The following is a 22,545-nucleotide window of genomic DNA, read 5'->3' as shown; positions in this document are numbered from 1 at the left end:
AATAAATAAATAAATAAATAGACTATGGGAACATAACGACTGAAGGCAATACATAAACCTTGGTTGGATCCTGATCTAAAAAAAATTAACAGCTATAAAGAATATTCTTGGAACTACTAAAGAAATTTGAAAATGCACCAGATATTAAACTACACAATTAAATCATGTTTATTTTGTTATGTGTGATAATGGCTTTTTGGTTATATAGGGAAGTATTCTTATTCTTAGAAGACATAAGCTGAAGCATTCAGGGGGATTTACTATGACATCTGCAACTTATTTTCCAATGATTGAGTAAAAAATTACATGTCAAATTATGTATTAAATATAATATATATATTAGATGGTAAATTATAACTGTAATCTGGGTGGAGGGTATAAAATCACTGTACTACTCTTTGAGCTTTTCTGAAAATATGAACTTTCACAATAAAAGTTACAAAAATGTAAAGGGCCAATAACTCAGTGGAAATATGGTCAAAAGACACGTACAGACATTTCACAGAAGAAGAAATGATAAAAGGTCAATAAAGAGAAAAGGATACACAGCACCAATTGCAATCAGGACAATGCAAAACCATCAAGAGAGTGTATTTCCCGTCTATCAGAGTAGTCAAACTTAAAGAGAATGAAAACATCAAGTGTTACTGAAGAGGAGGGATAATACAAGTTCTCTAGGACATCAGCATAAAGACTAACTAGTTCCCCATACACTTTTGAACCCAGTAACTCCTGTCCTGTAGACACACCTCAGAGAAACTCTTCCACATATGCACTGAGGAAAAGGTACAAGAATGCTGACAGTAATATTGTTTGTAATGGGAAAAAAAATTGGAAATAACCCAAATGTTGAGTATGTGCGTGTTTACTTCGTCATTATAACTGTTGATTTTCTTTAAAAATGTTACATATATTTAAATAGGGATTTATTTACAACTTCATGATTCAAAAAGTTAAAACTATGATCAACTGCAAAAAATGTTGACAGGTCAAAAAAGATGAACAGTAAGAGCTGACACCTAGATCTTGCTGGGTGGTCCCTGAACTGCCAGGTTAAGTGAAGTCAATCAAAGCTACATGTAATAAGCAAAAGTCTTTTAGTATCAACACAACTTTTTCTTTTGTTTTCAAAAAAGGTTACAGAAAATCAAATTTATCAATTAAAAACAGTAAACTTTTCATGTCGAGTTAGCTCTATCCATCTTTCTAGAGGAAAAGGTTTTTAGAAGAGAAGGCAAACTTATTTCTTCATTTTCAGAAACTCTACTCAAATGCGCATAACCATATGAAGAAACATGTAAGAGTGAACATCTGATTTATAGTCCCAATCAGGATATCTGAGAATGAAAGGAGGACTACTGATAATTTGCTATTGTAATGGCATGAAATGGGGCTGTCTCAGGCATAGTGGTGTGTATGGTTTTTTTATGAATAAACCAAACTCATTTTAGTGCCCCAGTAGGTTTTTTTGCAAGAATGGAATAAGGGATCATAGCAAAAAAAGAGGTCCTCAGAAGTAGTTCAGGCAGATTTCTTCAAGATTCTATTCTGGTATGAAAATTACGGTTACTAGTGACAGATCTAAAATGATACTCACTCAGTTGATGGTATATAGGTTTATGCAATCCTTGAAGTTTAGTTGATGCCACAGCTGCCAGTTTGCCAGGGGGCTGCATTTTCCCATCTAAAAGATACCAAACCCGAGCAAAAGTGGCCCATTGCTGGGGGAGGAAAAAGACAGAGAGAAAACAAAGAAAATTCTAATTAAAATGGAAATAATCAAATTTATTATTATATACTATCACATAATATTCTACAGTTAACATCAATAATAGATCAAAAAGATCCTTTGATTGCTTAATTAAATTTGTTTGTTTTGTTTACATCTCTATTTCTGGAAAAGGAGGTTCTTTTTTCGTTCTACAAAGTTTAAACACAGTAATTTTTCCTGACTGCTTTTCTATCTGCAATGTGGATGATACTTTATTTATTTATTTAATTTTTTAAAAGATTTTATTTATTTGACAGAGAGACAGCAAGAGAGGGAACACAAGCAGGGGGAGTGGGAGAGGGAGAAGCAAACTCCCCGCTGAGCAGGGAGCCCGACGTGGGTCTTGATCCCAGGACCCTAGATCATGACCTGAGTTGAAGGCAGACACTTCATGACTGAGCCACCCAGGCGCTCCCAATGATGCTTTATTTAAAACATTTCAAAGATATATTTTCCTTTATACTATGGCATTTTCTGGAATGGTAATGAGAAACTCTTATGAAAGTAGAAACTGTTTATAAAGGTCTTCAAAATTGTTTCGAGACTGACAGATATATTAAATTGGAAGATGAGTGACCAAGTGGGAACTGAAGACTATTCAGAAGTTCAATTCCATGGGAGAATACAGTAACAGAATATAGGTAGACAAGTACAGATGGATGATGCTGAATAAACTTAAATTTTAAATAGCTGCTTAGACATTTTTAAGCTGCCTCAGGCATACACCATTGTCTTTGCGGTACTCACCAGTAACATCAAATTCTAAGAAAATTCCAACCCAGAAAGATCTCAACCAGATGTTTTCTCTATGCATATACATAAGTTGCTGAAAAATGCTGGAAAAAATACAACAAGGCTAACTGGTTTTACTTTAAGTTTTATTATTACAAACTTCATATCAGCTTCTAAACTGCTCACCATTTCTGTTTTTCTCCTCTCTCACTTTTCTAGTTTCTATCTTGTTCTCTTCACACATCTTTTGTCAGGTTTATCTCTTAAGTATTTCATACATTTTGATGCCACTGTAAATGTCATTGTATTTTTAAGTTAAATTTGATTGACTGTTGCTAGTATATAGACATACACTTCATTTTTTGCATGTTGGTCTTATAACCAGCAGCCTGCTAAACTTATGTATCAGATCTAATAGCTTTTCTTAGATTCCATCTGATTTTTTACATAGATAATCATGTTGTTATGTTATCAGCAGAAGGGAGAGAGAGGGAGAAGCAGGCTCCCTGCTGAGCAAGGAGCCCAATGCATGGTTCGATCCCAGGATCCCAGAATCATGACCTGAGCTGAAGGCAGATGCTTAACCGACTGAGCCACCCAGGGACCCCCAAATATTATGCATTTCTATAACATATATGAGGAAATTATAAAATTGAACATATGTCATTCAATATGAAGGAATTATAAATAGCTTTTATCTTTGATAAATGGTATTGGGATTGTATTTCTTAAAAGAATCCTTATAGAGAAGATACTGAAATATTTATTTATGAAATAATAGGAGTCTGAGATTCACCTCAAATTCATAAGGAAGGGAAAGAAGTGAATGGGGGTACAAAGGAAATAATACTGGCTATGAGGTTTTTGAAACTAAGTGATACCTACTTTTATATGTGAAATTCTCCATAATAAAGTTAAACAACAACAACAACAAACCTTCCTGACCTCACTTATCCACTGCTTCATTTCTTTCCTCTTTTATGGCAAAATTCTTCCAAAGAGGTTGTCTTTATTCTAATTTGTCTCTCCTCCAGTCTGGCCTCCCATGCCTGTCACCCTACTCCAGTCTGGCCTCCAGTCTGGCCTACTCCAGTCTGGCCTCCCATGCCTGTCACCCTCACTCTACCGCCTGCCAAAGTTACCAGGACCTTCATGTCACTAAATCCACTGTGCAATTCTAAGCTTTCAGTATAGGTGATCATTTCCTCCTCCAGGGTATTCTTTCCTGACTTGATTCCAGGACACCACCCTCTGTTGGTTTTTTCCCCTGCTTTGCTTGTTCTCTTACCTTTTGCTTCTGAAATGTTGAAATGTCCCAGAGTTCAGTTCTCGGCCCTTCTCACTTCTCAATACATACTTCCTCCAAGACTACAACCAAACTCACAAGTTGAAATGCCACTTTCATGCTTAGGACTCTCAAATGCAGAAATTTACATCCATAGCCTGGATCTTTAACCTGAACTCTACACTTGTATCCAGCTGTCCACTTGGCACCTGCACTACAGTGCTTTTTAAACCATATGTAGTTTTGTAGACTAGTTTTCCCCCATTCCATTGCAGATCAATTATTCTGATTTAAAAAACCCAAATTTTGTTTAAAAAAATTAAAATAGTCCCATATTATCCAATTGCTATGAACGTTTTAAAAATGTTTATTTCCTGTATTTGGCTCATCCAGGAGAGGTTAACAAATAGTTCAAGAAAGAAATCACATCTGGAGCAGAACTGGGCTAAGAAGCATCTCAGACCAACAAAACCAACACTGAACTCCTGCTCTTACACCTGAAACCGGCTTCAATCTCAGTCTTCCCTATCTCAATTGAGGGCACACCTTCCCCTCACCGAAACAGAAAACCTTGGAGTAACCCTGGTTTCTTCTTTTGCTGTCAGCTCACATTCAATCCTTCAGGAAATCCTTTTGGCTCCACCTTCAAACAGAATCTGACCACTTTTCAACACTACACTGTTCCTAGTTTGGTTTGTGCCACCATCACGTTTAGCCTCAATTACTGCAGTTGGTCCCCAAACGGATTCTTCCACCAATCCCCATTTCTGAACAGTCTAAACTCAGCGGCCAGAGAGCTCCTTTTCACACCTAAGTGACATCATGTTACTCCCTGACTCCAAATCTTTTCAGCGGATCCTCATTTTACCCAGTAACGAAAAAAATCCTCACCATGATCCACAATGCCCTGTCTGATCCCCCTTACTCTGACCTTCTCTCCGAATACCCTATCCGGGGGCGGGGAGCGGGGAGACAAGAAAAGTCCTGGCTGAAAAGAGAAGAAGTGCCGCCCAGAGAACGACGAGCAGCAGCCACAATCACGACCCTCATTTGTGCTTTCCCGAGGCATCCGGGCCCAGAGACTCGGCTTTCCTGCCGACTCAGCATCACTAAGTCCACCTAAGCCACTACCTTCCTTTTCCCGGTGTAATGAATTCCTTCAAGCTACAAGATTTCGAGCTCACCTGTGGAGCCTTAGAGAAACTGGACATGTTTCCCCAGTAGCAGCACCGTCCTTTCCTCGGGATCAAGGCCAGACCTCAGCGTCACTGGCCCGGCGGGAAACGTATAAATTCAAGCATGACAGTTCCTAGGCCAGCCAGGCTTCGTCGGCTTCTCTGCTCTTCCTGGGTCTCCTCCAATCTTCCCATGGTAGCAGTTTCATTATGAAAGGAGGAAATAATGCAGTTACCGAAAGAAAAACTCCCCGAAAGAACCCACCGGCCGGGAAAGCTGCAGCAAACAGACGGAAGGTGCACAATTTCCAGCCGACCTAAAGTGGAAGGGAACCGGAAGTACATCAGTAGCGCGCGACGATTTGGATGTGGAAACTGGGACTTGAAACCGTAGTTCAGCTCTAAGGAGATGGATCGGTATCTGCTCCTTGTGATCTGGGGAGAAGGAAAAGTCCAGTCCGCAGCAGGTGGGGAGGCGGAGCATGGGCCTGGGGGGTCGTCCGTTGAGGGTACCGAGAAGCTGCCGGGTAAGCGCCGGGCTGAGAATGAGCGGGAACGGCTTGCGGGGAGGGAAGAAATTTAAGTTTGCGATCAAGTTCTGCAGGGGAGGGACCTATCTCGAGTTCTCCCGGGCATTTGTTTCTCTCTGCGATCGGCCCAGTAAGGGCTGGCAAATGTCGTTATCTTCATGGAAAAATAGGGACAGATTTGTGGATGCAAAATTCCAGCGCTCAGAAGTTCTTAGCACAGTAAAAATTTAACTGAACAATTAGCACAGTAAAAATTTAGCACTTAGCACAGTAAAAATTTACTTAGCACAGTAAAAATTTAACTGAACAATTCTCTGCACCTTAGCGGAGAGAATGGAATGTGTGCTTGTTGGAAATATATGCATTTAGTAGTGTTTCCGCCTCCTGTGTGTTCCAAATGCAGGTAATACAAAAAGGAACAAGATGGAAAAGGGTCTTACTCTCCTAGATTTTACATCCTAATGGGAGGAGACATCCCACACATAAACTAAGCTTAAAAAAAAAATGGTAAATTTAAAAACAATTGTAACCGTTTGAGATTGCACTCCTTTTGGTGTTTCTGTCTGTAATCCGTATTGCATTTTATTTGTTTTGCCTGGGCAAGCGTTTTGAGGAGAAAATGAATGTGGTTGTGTACAGAGTATTGTGACAGTTTCTATTCTCCGCTTTAAATTCTTCAGGGAGATTGTTGGATTTGTGTTAACTGACTAGCATGTACAAACGGCACCTTTCCTGTTTTCTCTGTTTGCATTTAATTTATTATATTGAAACTAAGATAGTTTGTAGTTCTTTTATGTACAACATAAAATTTTATGTGTACAACATATTCTTGAGAGTCTATGATGGTGAAATTGGAATATGCCTAGATTGCATAACTCTCGAGCCCAATGAGTTAGTATGTCTTTGCTTTTTCAGCTTTAACAGCAGCAAATGTTTATCATCTCCTGAAAAGAAGCATTAGAGCTTCAATGAATCCAGAAGATAGTACTTTTCCCGGTAAGTATAACAGAAACCCCTTATTTCTCTGACACTGCATTTGTACTGGAAGTAAATGTAATTGATTTCTTCACTTAAAGGTACAAGAGATATTTGTTGACTGTGCATAAATCACTGGGATAGTGGCTGAAAAAACTGAACTGAAAACTGAAAAAGATGATACCCCTCTCTTGTTACTGCTTGAATGTAATTAAGTTGTATGAAATTTATTTTAGGTTCTCAGCTTAACTTTTGTTCCCTTTATAGAATTTTCTTGCCCATCTTTAGATCCATATAAAATAGGGTTAAGTGGCATTATAAGAAGGATTTGCAATTTTTTCCTAAGTACACATACATTATTAATGCTTTTACATCCATTTCTTACCATTTTTTCCACCCTTACTTCTTACTGATTCTCTTAAAAGCACAATGATCTTATCTCCATTCTTATCTATTTTAAATTTTGCTAAGTATTTGTCTTTTTTGACCACTATTTGTTTTGTAAAAATCTTTTTCTCAAAAAAAAAAAAAACTTTTTCTCCTGTGGTTTCTATTGGCATTATACAGATCCATCAGCTTATTATTATTTTTTTTAATCAATATCTTCTCTTTTACTCCCTCTTCTTGGCCTCTGAGAGTGTCGTGCAAAGACTCAGAAAGAGATAACCAAAACAGGCCAAGGCCTAAAAGCGAAAGGAAGCTTCTGGAGATGCTAGGATAGGGTGCTCATTTTGATAATGTTGTAATTCTCGTGATTGGACTGTCTGTTCCTTTCTGTCTTCTTTCATTAGAGAACCTCTAGTTTGTCAGGTTTAAACTGTCACCCTTGGGAAGTTATTTCTAATGTTTTTGTACTTCCCTAGTCGATTTGCCCACTTGCGGTAGTACTCATTAATTTTTCAAGTTGGTATAATTTACGTCAGTACTACTATTACTGCAAGAAAGATTTTTCACGTGTGCCTTGAAAGTATATGTTAAAGAGCTTTGGGAGCATTCTAGGAATTCTCACGGTAACTTTCACTTCCTGTTTGGGTGGATAGACATTTCTTATCCATGCAGTCCTTGTTTGCCCAGTAATCTGAGCCTATGTCGGTGACTGCATGCTGAAACCATGCAAAGCAATCCTAATATAAAATCAATGGGAAAAAAAATCACAATTGTTCCATGACATTTTTTTGTCAAAACATTAAAAACTCTCTCACTATTGGTTATATATGTAGAGGAAATGGGGGGGAAAAAACCCACGGTAAAACTTACAGTTATTTCATAGGCTGTAATTGAAGCATTAAAAGCATTGAGAATTAAACTTTTTTCTTTTTCTTTTTGTAAAGACTTTATCTAGAGTAGTTTGAACAGTGCTTGTCACTTTCTTGTCATCGTATAACTTAGGATATAGAGTGAGCATCTCTTCTATGTTTTGGTGAATTGCTGTACTCTTGAGTTTGTATTGGCTTCCGATGTTTTATCCTTTGCACTTTTAATGTTGTGGCATTCCTTTAATTCAAAGGTATTTGCCAGCATCATTTTCTCTGAAACGTTTTCGTTCTTTCTGTCACAATGTTTTTATTACAGCAGCTATTTCTAGAATCTATTTACATTAGATTTGAAAATCGCTTTTGGTGTTACCACTTTTTGTGAGTTTTTTGCTGTGATTTTATTTGTTTTTTTTTTTCCTTTTGCCCATTTCCTCTTCCCATTACCTATTTTTGTAAAATATTGTGGATTTATCACTGGGAGAAAAGAAGGAAACACAATTACACATTTGTCCTCTATTCATATGAACTGAATGAATAACAGATGTGCAGTGACCAATCAGCAGACTTGGACAGTAGCAATGCGATTGGTCGCTGATCGTGATACACATCTTTGGTTTATGTAGTGATTTGCGATCCGAGAAGCTAGCAGTGAAGTTTTACTTTATGCGATTATGGTTAATTAATAAGCCTTGGTAACTGGAGTTTGAACCATATTTTGGGAGACCAGGAGGTCTTGAAACCATGGTAACTGAAATCTGCATATCTGAAGCATGCGAAGAACTGCCTGCATTGAATTTCTTACCCTGGGAGCATTATTGCTCTCAGTCATATGGCAAGTCTGAGAAACTGAAAGTGCAGTATGATTATAATTGAGCTACGGCTGGAGAGGTAGGCATAGCTATGTGGAGGACTTTGTTCGGACTTTTTCATAACAATAATTAGACATTAAAGGCTTTAAGGAAGGAGGAGATGTGGTGCCATCTGTGTTAGTAAAGTACTCCGGCTACAGCAGAGTAGACAGATTTGAGGAGTATAGTTAGGAGGGGGCTGCTGCAGAAGACCAGCTGAGAAATGAGAGAGGCAGTCAGGGTAGAGGAAAATGGATAGATCTGAAGGAAATTATAGAGGTAGAATCCACCTGACTGAGTGTTACACTGGTGTGGTTTAGGAGAAGGGGAGAGGGAGAAAGCAATCAAGAGTGATAATAGGTTCCAGGCTCGGCTATACTGTAGATGGTGGCATTTAGTGACCTGTCCAGTTTAGAACATGGAAACACTTTAACATGTCAAAGTGAAAATGTTTTTTAAAAGTTGGATACATGTGTCCAGAATTCAGAAGGCTGGAGATAAAAAAAAGAGTATAGAATCATCAGTGTATAGATATCAGTTCAAGCCATGAGAAAGAATGGGATTGCTTAAGGACAGTGAAAAGAGCAGAAAATCTTGAACTGAATCCCAGTATTTAAAGGAACTGAGCACTGGTTTTTAAAGGCATAAGGAGCAACTGGAAAGATAGGTTCCAAGTGTTTTAAGGAGAAAGATGACAACTTTGTCATCTTTGATTCCTTTCTTACTCTTAAGTTGAGAGGTCAAGTAACAACAGCAGTAAGAACTATCACATTTAGTAACATGCCTTTGGGGGTGTAGTTACAGTGGCATGTTGAAGACAAAAAAAAAAAAAACAACCCAGACTGAAAAGGATTTAGAGGGCAGTAGAAAATGTAATGAGGACATAGGGACTGTCAAGTGTTGGCAAAACTTTCAGTTTATCCTTGAAGAAAAGTGAAGAAATAGATATTCCTTAATAATTTGAGGAATATCTGTGCAAACTTAAATGCTAGTGGGAAGGAACTACAGAAAAGGAGAGCTGAAAGGTGCAAGAAAGATAATCTAATCAGGGTTTGGGGTCCCTGTGGAAGTCTGAGGGATAACTTAGAATTGAAAGGGCAATGCTCCTCATGTACTCCCAGGAAGAAGTGAGGGAAGACTAATGGGAATGCGAATAGTGTCCTATGTTTGCTGATGGCATGTTTGGGAGTAATTACCTAATAATGGTTTTTATTTTCTTAATGAAGTAGGAGGTAAAATCTTTTGCTGAGGCTGTTGACAGAAAGTGGTAATAAGCACTTACCATGTTACCTGCCTCCCATGAGTTAAGCTTCAGTTACCACATTTCTCCTCCCTCCTGTGAATCCAGTTTCTTTACATAGTTCTACATTCTTTGTGGTTCTAAATGGACATGCATCCCGGAGATGACCCTTAACTTCATATCATGTAACATTCCAGTCTCCAAGAAGAGAATCTTCCCAACGTTAAGGTTGTAGTTTTATCTCCTCTCCCTCTAGCTGGGATGAATCAGACCTTCATGGTCTTTGAAGAGGGAATCACTTTTCCTAAAATGACTTACACACTTTTGTGTGACTCAGTAGTAAGTGAGTGGGTGTATTTTTTGGGGTAGACTTTAGTGTTTAAAATGGTGAATAAAATAGTATGGGTTTTGATTTTGACAAAATGAAAGTATTCATTGTGAGTGAATGCATTTGCTCTTCAGACAGATTGTTCTGTTTGAATTTTGGGGGATTTTAAAAAGACCCATGTTATGTATGTATTTGTAAATACATATATGCACTCACATATCTTAACTATATAGTGTGTATCAAAAATTACATAATTCTGGGGCACCTGGGTGGCTCAGTGGGTTAAAGCCTCTGCCTTCGGCTCGGGTCATGATCCCAGGATCCTGGGATCGAGCCCCGCATCGGACTCTCTGCTCGGCAGGGAGCCTGCTTCCTCCTCTCTCTCTCTGCCTGCCTCTCCGCCTGCTTGTAATCTCTATCTGTCAAATAAAATAAATAAAATCTTTAAAAAAAAATTACATAATTCTCTTAAGTATATATGCTGTAACATCTGCTTGTTTGTGGTATGTCTTTCTTCTAATAAGCATGGTTTTGTTTTCAAGCATGTTCTGTAGGCGGCATACCCGGTTCCAAGACGTGGTTCTTTGCAGTGCAGGCAATATGTGGATTTTATCAGGTAACAGAAATGAAAAAATAGCCATTAGCAAATGTCTTTGTTAATATAAATAATTTCAAGAACCCGTCATTTAATGCAATCTTTTCATGTGTTAGTTTTGCAGTTCCGACTGGGAAGAGATACATTTTGATACGGAAAATGATGAAATTGAAAATGTGCTTCAAACAAATATTGAAGAATGTTTGAGTGCTGAGTGTTTTGAGGAAGAAGATAGTAATAGCAGAGAATCATTATCCTTGGCTGAGTATGCTTACAATATCTTACTTTCTATAATATATTTCTATAATGTCTTTTTTTTCTTTCTATAGAATCTTTAAAATGCTTAACATTAGACAGTATTTTAGCCACAAGAGTGAAGGTTAAATGTTTTAGCAGCTATCAGAAGGCAATTTTAGTTAATTGAAACTGTCAGTTCTTTATCTTGGAAGATAGGTAATTTGGGCCTTTTATTTTAATAAAACTATTTAAATAGGAAAACTGGCCATCTGAAAATGTTTAGTTTCTTAAGCTTACAAAATTGCAGGGATCCTAAAAAGTGATACTCTAATTAATATGTTACTTTCCTAAAGATAAATTCTGCCTGATTATGAATTTTAAGAGCTCAAATAGAAACTTTATTTAAGATTAAAAACTGGCATTCAAACTCAAACTCTAAAAATGTGATTTTCATTTTGCTATTTGAGGTTGAAATATATGATTTCTTCAATTTATGTATATCTTGAACATTTAGACACTTTAGAATGTGTAGTTTCTGAGGATTATATAGATGATTGGGTTCACTTTCAGGTTTTTTGAATTGTGGTACAATATACAAGTTGGTCCAGGTGACAAAAGTTGTGATTATTTTTTTCTTCATGAAATGTCCCATCTTGGACTCATAATTAATACCTCTCATTTTAGTCTTCCATAATATTTCATTACAAATCCCACTTCTGTTTCTTGCAGGATTCATGTATTATAATATTTCTGTAAATTACTGGACACTTTAAAAATTCTGTTTTCCTCTTTTCAAATTATATTTGTTTGTACGATTAATGAAAGGAGATCTTGTAGAACTGAGCAAAAGGTACTGAACCAGGGGTCATTAGAGGTGGTTTCTAGGTACATGATGGTGGGCCGGTCACTCCATTTCTCTGGTCCTTTATTTTCTCGTCCACAAAGTGTTGAGATCCTTTCAGGTGATTTCTAAGGTGCCTTTCCCTCTTAGAGTTTTTATCATCCCAGGTTTTCCCACCATTATTAAAAGATGGTGAGTAACTATTTCTAGTAAGTGACCTAATAATTATTTCCACAAGAGGGAGCTTGAAAACTATACTTTACCAGAAGATACCTTAAGTTTTCTAGACAAAGGATTTAAGTAATTTTATGTTATGTTTATGTTTATGAATTTTTGAGGAAAAAAAATCATCATTTGGATAAAATGAAAAGATTTTGAGGAATTGGAGGACTGTTTTCCAACTGGGGCTGTTTTATGCCATTCAGAGAAAAGCAGTATCCTTCTTTATTAAACCCTTGGCAATACTTACTTTTAGGGTTCAGAAAAATGTTTGGTCTATTAGTTAGGATTTATGTTTAATATACTAGGTATAATTTAGAGGTTTCCCCCCCTGTTTTGTTAGTGTTGTTTGTTTTTGATGGTGTGGCTAAAAACTTGGACTCAGTGTGTGAATCTTAGCTTCTACACCTACAAGTTATGCGACTGAGGCAAATTTGTTTAAGGATAATAATATCAGTAGTGTCTCATGGAGTGTCATGAAGATCACATAAGATAAATGCATTTAACATACTTAATAGTATCTGACACATGGTCCATTTAATATTACCTATTACTATTATATGTAATGTGAGGGTGTGTTTTTCTAACTTACCCTTTTATTTTAGCCTATATGAAGAATCTGCAGAGAATCTGCATCAGCTGTCCGATAAACTTCCTGCTCCTGGTAATATTTTATGACTTTTTTCAATAATTTCTATTTTATCTTATACTTTCTGTGAATGAGTGATGAATTCAGTCTTTATGCTAGTGTTCTCACTTCTAATTTCAAAATTCAAAATGAAAAAAAAAATTTTTTTAGAGGGAGTGAGAGAGAGAGAATCTTAAGCAGGCACCACACCCAGTGTGGAGCCCAATGTGGGGCTCCATCTTGGGACCCTGAGATCATGACCTGAGCTGAAATCAAGAGCCATGGATGCTCAACCGCCTGAGCCACCCAGGTGCTCTGAAAAATAATTTTTTAATTGAAGTTGATACAAAACACAATCCACTACTTTAATAAAGTATATTACTGAGACATTACAGTTCTCATAATTGTTTTTATTTAAACAAAAATTAGAACTTAGAGAATTAAATACCCATCACCGTTTCCTTATGTAGTTATTACTGAGGAATGTTTCCTCTACATACCCTTGTTTTCCACAGTATGTTCTATAGAATACTAGTCCTATGAACGCCTCTAGGAGAAAGTTCTTTAACCTAGATCATTTGGATAACATTCTTAGAAGGTGTGAGGTCACTATATACATTATCGAGTAGAATGTTATACGGTAAAAGAAGCCCCTTAGTCAGTTGTTTTTTAAAATGATTTTATTTATTTATTTGAAAGAGAGAGAGCAAGAGAGGGCACAAGTGGTGGAGAGGGAGAAGCAGGCTGCCAATTGAGCAGGGAGCCTGATGCAGGGCTCGATCCCAGGACCCTGGGATCATGACCTGAGCCGAAGGCAGCGCTTAACTGATTGAGCCACCCAGGTGTCCCTACTCAACATCTTTTTTTACAGAGCTCCCTGCCTTTTTTTTCTACTATAATGGAAAGCATATTTTTTGAAAAACTGCACCATACTCTTCTTAAAACTGTATTCTGTCTTAAATTTATCTTTTTTGCGTCAGTCACGCAGCTAGCAGCTAAAGCTCAGTACAGTTTGGCATCTATGAATAATTTTGAAGAGCTTTCTTCAATATTGTCGTCATTGAAGGTCATTGATTAGGCAGATAGTTGTTGTGTCTATTATATGTCATGTATTGTTCTAGGAGCTGAGTATGTGATGATGAGTAAAGCATATGTGATTACCATGAAGGACTTGATAGCTCATCACCTAATCCTTATGTTCAAGATCCTATTTTAGTGTAAAGGTCCCGTATGGAAAATAACTGAATACATAGATAAATAAACATCAGTTGTTGTTTTTTTTAAATCTTTTTTTTTTAATTTAATTTAATTTTTTTTAAATTTTATTTATTTATTTGACAGACAGATCACAAGTAGGCACAGAGGCAGGCAGAGAGAGAGGAGGAAGCAGGCTCCCTGCTAAGCAGAGAGCCCGATGTGGGGCTCAATCCCAGGACCCTGGGATCATGGCCTAGGGCGAAGGCAGAGGCTTTAACCCACTGAGCCACCCAGGCACCCCAACATCAGTTTTTTAAATGAAATGTGTAAAATTAAAAATATGCGTTGAAATATATAGTTGCTATTTTGGCAAATTAGAATGCTTTCATTATCAAATTTCTATTTGGTTTCTGTTTCATTTATATTATCTTGGTCCTTTGGCAAATTTATAATTTTATAAAATGTGAAGTTTCATGCGGTTATACTTTTTTCCTTAAGAGCTAATGATGTTGTCAGTGTAATTGAGTTTTCTGAGTGTTTTATTGTCCTATAAAAAGAAATAATTTACTGAACCTTATAATTTTATATTAATTCATTCTCTTTTGTGTAAATTAAGTATAGAAAAATATACTGAAATTGCCCGGGTTTTTTTTCTCTGTTCAGTACAACAATAGCATTGGTGATCTCAAGAGCAACATATATAATTAAGCACTGGCACATAATTGGCAAGTAATTATGATAGACCCATTGTTTCCTGGTATATGCTAGCTATTAAAGATAACATGCCTTTAAATCAAATGATTAACATTGAGAACTTCTGAACTTCTAAAGATATGTTTTGTTTTAAAGAATTTCAGAAATTAAAGTTAAAATCCTTGTCTTCCAAATAAACATAAAATTCAATGTTTAGAGTACTATTTTGAGACATATCTGATTTTTAAGAAAATTATGAAAATGCCTTACTCTCTTTCTAGGTCGAGCAATGACAGATATAGTACTGTTGCCTTCTGAAAAAGATCCTCCTAGATTGAAAGACTGTCTCCCTGCTGTAGGAGCACTAAAACATCTGAAGGAATGGTATTCAGCAAAGGTTACCATAGCAGGAAATCACTGTGAAACGTAAGCTGCTTTGTTCGTATTTGCTCACAGTGTTATCTGTTTTTACAGTTAGCATGGTATCCTGTTTTTAACAGACTTAGATTTGAAGATTTTTTTTTTTTAATGTGACAAGATAGTTTTATGTCCTACTGTTGTTAGAGGTTTATCTATTGAGAAGAATCTAGATTTTTCTTGTTTTGTACTTTATAGTCCTGAGACATTTAAGTTTTTAGTAAATATCATCAGTGCTGTTTTATAACCATTATTGAGCATTAATTATCTAAACACACTGTGTGCTTTTAAATAGGTACATATTGTCCATTGAGCACCAGGATGAATACCCTGGATACAGGGATACACTGGATTTGTTACTTGTTTGTTTTATGTGAAATGTAGAAACAAGTATGTACTGTTGTGTTTTATATTTTAGTAAGGACTAATTGTATCCTTAAAGAAGTATTCAATTGGATTTAACTTCATGATTTTATTCATTTAACAAGTGTTTATTGAGCACTGACTTTATGCCAAGCACAGTAATAGATGCTGATGAGTTAAGAAAGCAAGATTTGATCTAGTTCACTGAAATACAGGGAGAACTAGGAATTGCTAATAGCCATGATCATCTGTGGTAAGTGCTTCTGTGCAATTCCATACAGAGCTGTAGGAGAAAAATTTTAGGAGCACCGTTCTCCCTTTGAAGATAAAGGGCTGATAACTAAGTCTGTGTATCTGCATACATGTGTATATATCAGGCACACTTCAGCTAATAGTAATAGGAAAATCTGTTCCTTCATCTGTAGTGTTAAGAGTAATTCCTCTTAACAGGATAATGAGATTAAACAGACATGTAATAGTGACTCCCTCAAAGACTGACTTAAGGAATGTTTTATAATATTAGTAGATAAAAGCCACAATAGAAACTTTGCATTTTTGCCTGTTAGGATTATAGTTAACTATAATCATTAAATCTAAGGAAGATATAAAACCCTGTATTTAACCATCATAATCTTTTATTTGTAGAAATTGTCAGAAAATTGCAGAATACCTCTCTGCTAACGTTGTATCTTTAGAAGATCTCAAAAATGCTATTGACTCAAAGGAATTATGGAGGGGAAAGATTCAGATATGGGAAAGAAAGGTAAGTGGATTTCTCAGTTATCACAGTTTGCAAAGCAGGCCTTTTAGCTTTATTTACAGCACAGATACTTGAAATTAATTTGAATGACAATGTATCTCATAAAGATGTTCTAGAATAGCTCTAAGAATTTTGTGTGATAATAGGAATGTTCTGCCTGTGCTAATAATACAGTAGTCATTGGCTTTATAGTGCTACTGAGTACTGAGCACTTTATGTGTGATTACATATGTGATTATTTCAACCAAAAAATAGAATTTTTAACTTTATTTTAATTGTATAGTCACCATGGTTATCTTTTGGACACTGCAGCTCTAGAATCTAAGAGTCTTTTAAAAATATAGAATTTGACATTAGTTGAGTTCATGTTGTTTATCCAAGATGCCTTATTTCATTACATGTATAGACTATTAGAAAGCTGCTTACAACATCTCTTAACTGTAATACCACTTTTTTTTTTTTTTTTTTTAGATTTAATTATTTATTTTTAGGTTGAGAGTGGGAGGGAGCAGCGGCCCGGACATAGGTAGAGGGAAAGAAAAATCTCAAACAGACTCCTCACTGAGCGCAGAGCCCAATACTGGGCTCAATCTTACCACCCTGAGATCATGACCTGGGCCAAAATCAAGAGTCAGATGTTTAACTGAGTGAACCACCCAGATGCCCTGTTGTAGTACTACTTTAAGTGATCATTACTCTCTATTAATCAGCTCTCTGATTTTGAATAACTTTTTTTAACCTCACAAGATCCCAGATTTCTCAACTACAAGATGAAAATATTAGATTAGTTTAACTTCTCTAATCTTAAATTTCTATGAGGTTCCAATTCTATTTTGGCATCTTTTATGATGAATGAGTATGTTTAGTGGCTTTTATAAGTTGTGTGCTTGTTAAAGCAAGTATCTAATATTTTACATATTTTTGAATATAGGCAAAACTAAATAAAATTTCTTGGGACACCTGGGTGTTTCAGTTGGTTAAGCATATGCCTTTGGCTCAGGTCATGATCCTGGGGTCCTGGGATCGAGTCCCACACTGGGCTCCTTATTCAGTGAGGAGCCTGCTTCTCCCTTTGCCTGCTGCTTCCCCAGCTTGTGCTCTCCCTCTCTCTGACAAATAAATAAGTAAAATCTTTAAAAAAAATACCAAAAATCGTAAAGTTTCTCAGTGATTGTTCAGGGTGACTTGGGAATATGAGTTGAGTCTTGTGTTTCTATAAAGATTTATTGTACTAATTACTAGATTTTTTTTTTCCTTTGCAATTCACCCTTGACTATGGCTTAATAAAACTTCTAATAAGACAATAGGACTTAATGTGATTGGGTCCTTCTTGCTGATTTACATGCTGTCTCATCCTTACCTTAGGAAATACCAGTCTGCAGGTAACCCTTCTGTACAAGTGGCTTTAATGTAAACAGACCACATAGCCATCTGGAAGTGTGTAGGATAGAATTAGCTAGAATTGTTTTTGTATACATTTTTTGAAACTACATGTTTGCATATACAAAGTAATGGCAGAGTTCTCTTCATGTGATTCTTTTACTCTTTTATGAATAGGACATTAAATGTTTATATCGCCACAAGATGAATGTAAAACTTGAAATCACTTGTTTTGGTGGAGAATAGCTTTTAGGGTAGAGGCATTATAGTGATTAAAGACATAGATTCTGGAGTTAGATTGTCTGCGTTCAAATACCTCCTCTATTTCTTGCTAGTTTTGTGTGACGCATTGGGTAATAGTTAGCCTTTTGGTGCCACAGTTGCCTTCATGTGTAAGATAGGTATCATAATAGCTTCTATCTTATAGATTTTTATGAATGTTAAATTATGTAAAGCACAAAGTAACCACTCATTAAATGTTAGTATCATTGTTACCATTACTGTGAGTACCCTTACTATTACTGCTTCTGCAGGAATTGATCTTTTCATCAACAACTTATTTTGAAAGCAAACTATGTGTTAGGCCCTATCCTAAGAATTTGTTTAAATAAGACAGACAAGCGCTGTTTTTGCAGAACTTGCAGAGTGATAGGAAGCCAGATATTGAACAAGTATACGTAAAAGAGATTGTTTGGCTCTGTGGTTGCACAGAATGGGCTTAGTATACTCTTGTGGGCTGGTATAGAGCCGAGGAGAGCTTTTCATGAGAAGATCCATCTGTAAGTTAAAACAGGAAGGATGTGTACATAAATGGAAGAACCACATTTTGAGTTGAGGAATCAAAAATGTTATTTCTTGGGGCACCTGGGTGGCTTAGCGGGTTAAAGCCTCTGTCTTCGGCTCAGGTCATGATCCCAGGGAGGATCCCATGATCCTCTGCTCAGCGGAGAGCCTGCTTCCTCCTCTCTCTCTCTCTCTGCCTGCCTCTCTGCCTACTTGTGATCTCTGTCAAATAAATAAAATCTTTTAAAAAAATGTTTTTTTCTTGTGGTTTTCTTCTCAATTTTTACATTGCAATAAGATGTATTGGTCTTTGTAAGTTTATTCATGGTATTTATAACTATGTTCTTTTGGTTTCTTTTCAGTTTGGATTTGGAATTAGTTTTCCTGAATTTTGTTTAAAGGGAGTCACACCTAAGAATTTTAGTACATCTAATTTAAATCCTTGCATTCTTGCCAAAAAGGTAATACCATCAAAGGATAAGAATATTTTACCAAAGGTAATCTATATTTAATTCATTTTGCAGTCATTCATTCATGCATATTTTTGTTCTTAAAAGACATGTTTGACTCTTGAAATTACCGTTTCTAATATATGTGCTTAAATGCGCTCACTGGTGTAATTTTTATTATAATTATAATTAAGCACTTAAATTATACTATGTTATCATCATTGAATGTTGGCAAAACTATTGTTATTTTATTTTTAAAATGGAATGATCCTAACTTTAGATCCTTATAGGCCTGAAACTTCCTTTGGTGAGGCCTTTGCTATCGGAACTTTCTGAGACGTGGTGTGGAGGGAATATGATACTATGGAAAGAGAACAGGCTTTGATGTTAGGTAGACCTGGGTTTGAAATCTGACTCTGTCACCTCTAAGGCGTTGTAACCTGCAGAGATTGACTAACTCATTTGTGAAATGAAGACAGTAACACACTTACCTTACAAAGTTATTATGAAGGTTAAATGGGGAAAGGGATCACAGTACCTTCATTCACAGTTTAAGAAGTATTAGCTTGTGTCCCATATCTCCATAGATTCATTCTTAAAATGTAAATAAGTATGAAATACAACAATTTAAAAGGGTTTAGTTAGTTGACTTTTTTTTTTTACATTGGAAAAAATAACATAAGAAGAGATGTTTATATAGAAGCCTTTAGAAATTCACTTTAAAAGACCCAGTTGGAAAAAAATTTTAAAAAGACAAAAAAAAAAGACTCAATTCAAGAATGTGCAAAACAATAGTCCTTGAAGTTACAAGGATGTCAGATCGATGGGTAATATTTTCTGATCAAAGTGTAGTACAAAAAAGGGCATATTTCTGATGGGAACACATTTCCCAATAGTTCTTTCAAATTGCTTACTTTAAGTAACCTACCATGGCCATCTTTCACAGGAATATTAGATTCTTTTCTAAAGATTGTAAGATCGATGACCTCAATGTCTCTTCTTTCGTAGTACACCATTTAAGTATGAATAATGTATTTAAATGTTGCTGCTATTGACAGGAATCTTAGGGTACCATCTCTCTCTCCCTCTCTCTCTCTCTCTCTCTCTCTCTGTGTATACATATACTGTATATATATATGTGTGTGTATTTATGTACACATAATATACACACAATTATATATGGTGAAATTACTCAACGTTCTTCAAGTTTAAAACGTTGGGTAGTCTCCTCAAGATGTGTTTGTTATTCTCTGCTCTTCTTGTGAAGTATTGTAGCCTCCACTTCTAAAATATTTGTCCTCCTTCACTAGCTCACTGGTAGCTTAGTTTTAGACTCTGCCCAAAGAAATACTGCAATTTAGGGCGCCTGGGTGGCTCAGTGGGTTAAGCCTCTGCCTTCGGCTCGGGTCGTGATCTCAGGGTTCTGGGATCGAGCCCCGCATAGGGCTCTCTGCTCAGTGGGGAGCCTGCTTCCTCCTCTCTCTCTGCCTGCCTCTGCCTACTTGTGATCTCTATCTGTCAGATGGATAAATAAAAAAAAAAAATCTAAAAAAAAAAAAAAAGAAATACTGCAATTTTATTTCTCTGAGTGGAGCTGTCTTTGTTAATTAGGACATTTGGCTTCACTAGCGCTCTTAACTTCTTCAGCATTTATTTCAAGGATTTTTTTTTTAATCTCATCATACAACTCAATTGAAGTTCATCATGGAGAATCTTCTCTTTCTCTCAGTCTTGCAAATCCTCTAAGTTTGGTTTCTTCGGTATCCTAGCCTCTTGGGTCACCTGTGTGTCTTACTGAAAATAATCACAAAAAGTTGAGAACTCTTGTCTTCCTTTGCTTGTCTCTTTCTGGACTCATTTTTCCGTCTGTCAAAACTCTTTTCAGTTACTGAGAAATGTCTGTGTCTCTACTCTGAAAGGTAGAATTAAAATGGAAAAAATTCTTGTCTGCTATAGAGGATTTCATTTTTGGCTTGCATAATTTGTAAACACCTGCTTTTGAAGATCCATTTTAAAGTTTTAAACTCTAATCACTAATTTGTTCACTTTTATTTTATTTATAGAATTTAAAGTTTACATAATCTTCTTTCTTTTCTAGGTTTTCCATTATTATGGCCCTGCTTTAGGATTTGTGCAGATGATAAAATTATCAGATCTACCCTCCTGCTATATGTCGGATATTGAATTTGAGTTGTATCCTTTTATTTACATGTTCATTTTAGATTACATTTTCTTTGTCAGGTGGAATGTTGGAAGGTTCCTCCACATCTAGATATTTGACCGTGCTGGGTTTTTTTTTTCCCTTTAATAACATTCAGTATGTTTTTCGTTGCCATGGCTTTAAGAGAAGTTGTACAACTTTCAAAAGGAAAAAATCCTCCTTCAAGTATTATATGCTTCTAGAATAGGCATGATATTGCTACTTATTGCTAACAGGGTAGGGAGGATAGAGAAATGTGAGGAATATGTGGAGAAAAACAGAGTAATTTACAGACTCCTGAAATGTACACATGTTTCTCTTGCCATTGGCAGGATGGATATATAAGCAGCAGTCCACTGTATCTTCTTATATACTTCGGTAAATACAAATGCCATCTCATATATCTGCAAATATTCAACATATTTTAGACTCTCTTTTAAGAAAAATTATTTTTCTTAATACACCTAAGAACAGAGCATTTTATATAAAAAGAAATTGTTGCCTGGAAATGGAACACTAGCATAGTGTTCTTAAAATTTGTGTAGAAATTATGGTTTTTACAAATCTCTTTTTCTGATAGTTTCTAGGGATGCTCTTCATAGAAGCACTTTCTTCTTGGTGTATTTTCAGCATTAGAAAAATGCTTTTCCTTAAGAAAAGGAGCAACTGTGAATTCCTACAGTTAAAATTTTTAGTAAATTAATCTAAGCACCTTGTGAATTAGACCACCAGACTGGTTTTAGGGAGTAGTATTGTTTCACGGTCACCATTCTATCATTTCTTTAACTCCTTAGTTCAGAGGGTTGACAAAAAACAATACCAGACAGAATTCCATGTTGTTTCTCGAGCAGATTTCTTCTCTGCGTGGGAAGGTATAGGTTTTTCACTTTGTTTTTAACTTAACATTTAAGGATGGGTGAGAAAAGGGACTATAGTTTGTTAATCTGTTTTTGCATAATAATTTTGCTTCTTTAATAGAACAAAGGATTTTGGTCCTAATAGATATTAAGGTAACTTTGAACTTTCCATAATAACACCAGAGTCCTCTGCAGACATGAAATGATGTTAAGTTTTTAGAAGAGATTTTCAAAAATAAGCTTCATGACTGGTAATTTTGTTAGTTTTAAAATTTGAAGACATGTTAGATTATTGTTAACCTACTCCTTCAACATCTGATTTAGTTATGTGAGAAGATATTCTCATGCTTGCATTATCTTTTTCATGGTAGGACAGGTGGGTGGAAGTGAGAAAAACTTCTAAAGCCTCACTGTATTATCATTTGTAAGTTTTCAGGTTTGTTTTTTTTTAAGATCTTATTTATTTGTCAGAGAGAGAGAAAGAGCACGGGGAGCGGCAGGCTGAGGGAGAAGCAGGCTCCCCACTTAGCAAGGAGCCCAGTGCAGGGCTGGATCCCAGACCCTGGGAACACGACCTAAGCCCAAGGCAGGCGCTTAACTGACTGAACCACCCAGGCATCACTCTGTTTTTCTTTCTTCATTCTGGTGGTGTTTATGAGATTTGTGGCTATTTCAGTAATTTTATACATAAATATATATAAATATACTTGCTAAATATACTACTATACTTGACTTTACTAGATATATATAATTAAAATTATATTTTATATTTATATATTTAACATA

The 22,545-nt window shown here is 36.1% G+C and overlaps 2 protein-coding genes across 2 annotated transcripts in view; one reads left to right on the top strand and one right to left on the bottom strand.

Moving 5' to 3' along the window:
* LOC111146613 (mitochondrial ribosomal protein L13) overlaps nt 1-5,237 on the bottom strand; it is a 46,835-nt gene extending 41,598 nt beyond the window's left edge. Inside the window, exons 1-2 of the mRNA XM_022502244.1 lie at nt 4,973-5,237; nt 1,598-1,721 (exon numbers count right to left, since the gene is read on the bottom strand). Coding sequence (XP_022357952.1) covers nt 1,598-1,721; nt 4,973-4,999 — 151 coding nt within the window. The 5' untranslated portion in view covers nt 5,000-5,237. The remainder of the gene's footprint in view (nt 1-1,597; nt 1,722-4,972) is intronic.
* Nucleotides 5,238-5,316: 79 nt separating this feature from the next.
* LOC111146625 (MDM2 binding protein) overlaps nt 5,317-22,545 on the top strand; it is a 76,957-nt gene continuing 59,728 nt past the window's right edge. Inside the window, exons 1-10 of the mRNA XM_022502261.1 lie at nt 5,317-5,490; nt 6,409-6,489; nt 10,683-10,756; nt 10,852-11,000; nt 12,638-12,696; nt 14,832-14,976; nt 15,976-16,093; nt 18,616-18,750; nt 20,801-20,895; nt 21,702-21,774. Coding sequence (XP_022357969.1) covers nt 5,373-5,490; nt 6,409-6,489; nt 10,683-10,756; nt 10,852-11,000; nt 12,638-12,696; nt 14,832-14,976; nt 15,976-16,093; nt 18,616-18,750; nt 20,801-20,895; nt 21,702-21,774 — 1,047 coding nt within the window. The 5' untranslated portion in view covers nt 5,317-5,372. The remainder of the gene's footprint in view (nt 5,491-6,408; nt 6,490-10,682; nt 10,757-10,851; nt 11,001-12,637; nt 12,697-14,831; nt 14,977-15,975; nt 16,094-18,615; nt 18,751-20,800; nt 20,896-21,701; nt 21,775-22,545) is intronic.

The sequence above is a fragment of the Enhydra lutris genome, unplaced genomic scaffold, assembly GCF_002288905.1.
Source record: "Enhydra lutris kenyoni isolate GAN:26980312 unplaced genomic scaffold, ASM228890v2 scaffoldscaffold14, whole genome shotgun sequence".
Lineage (NCBI taxonomy): Eukaryota > Metazoa > Chordata > Mammalia > Carnivora > Mustelidae > Enhydra > Enhydra lutris.
The sequence above is the reverse complement of the archived record's forward strand: the minus strand, read 5'-3'. Positions and strand labels throughout refer to the sequence as shown.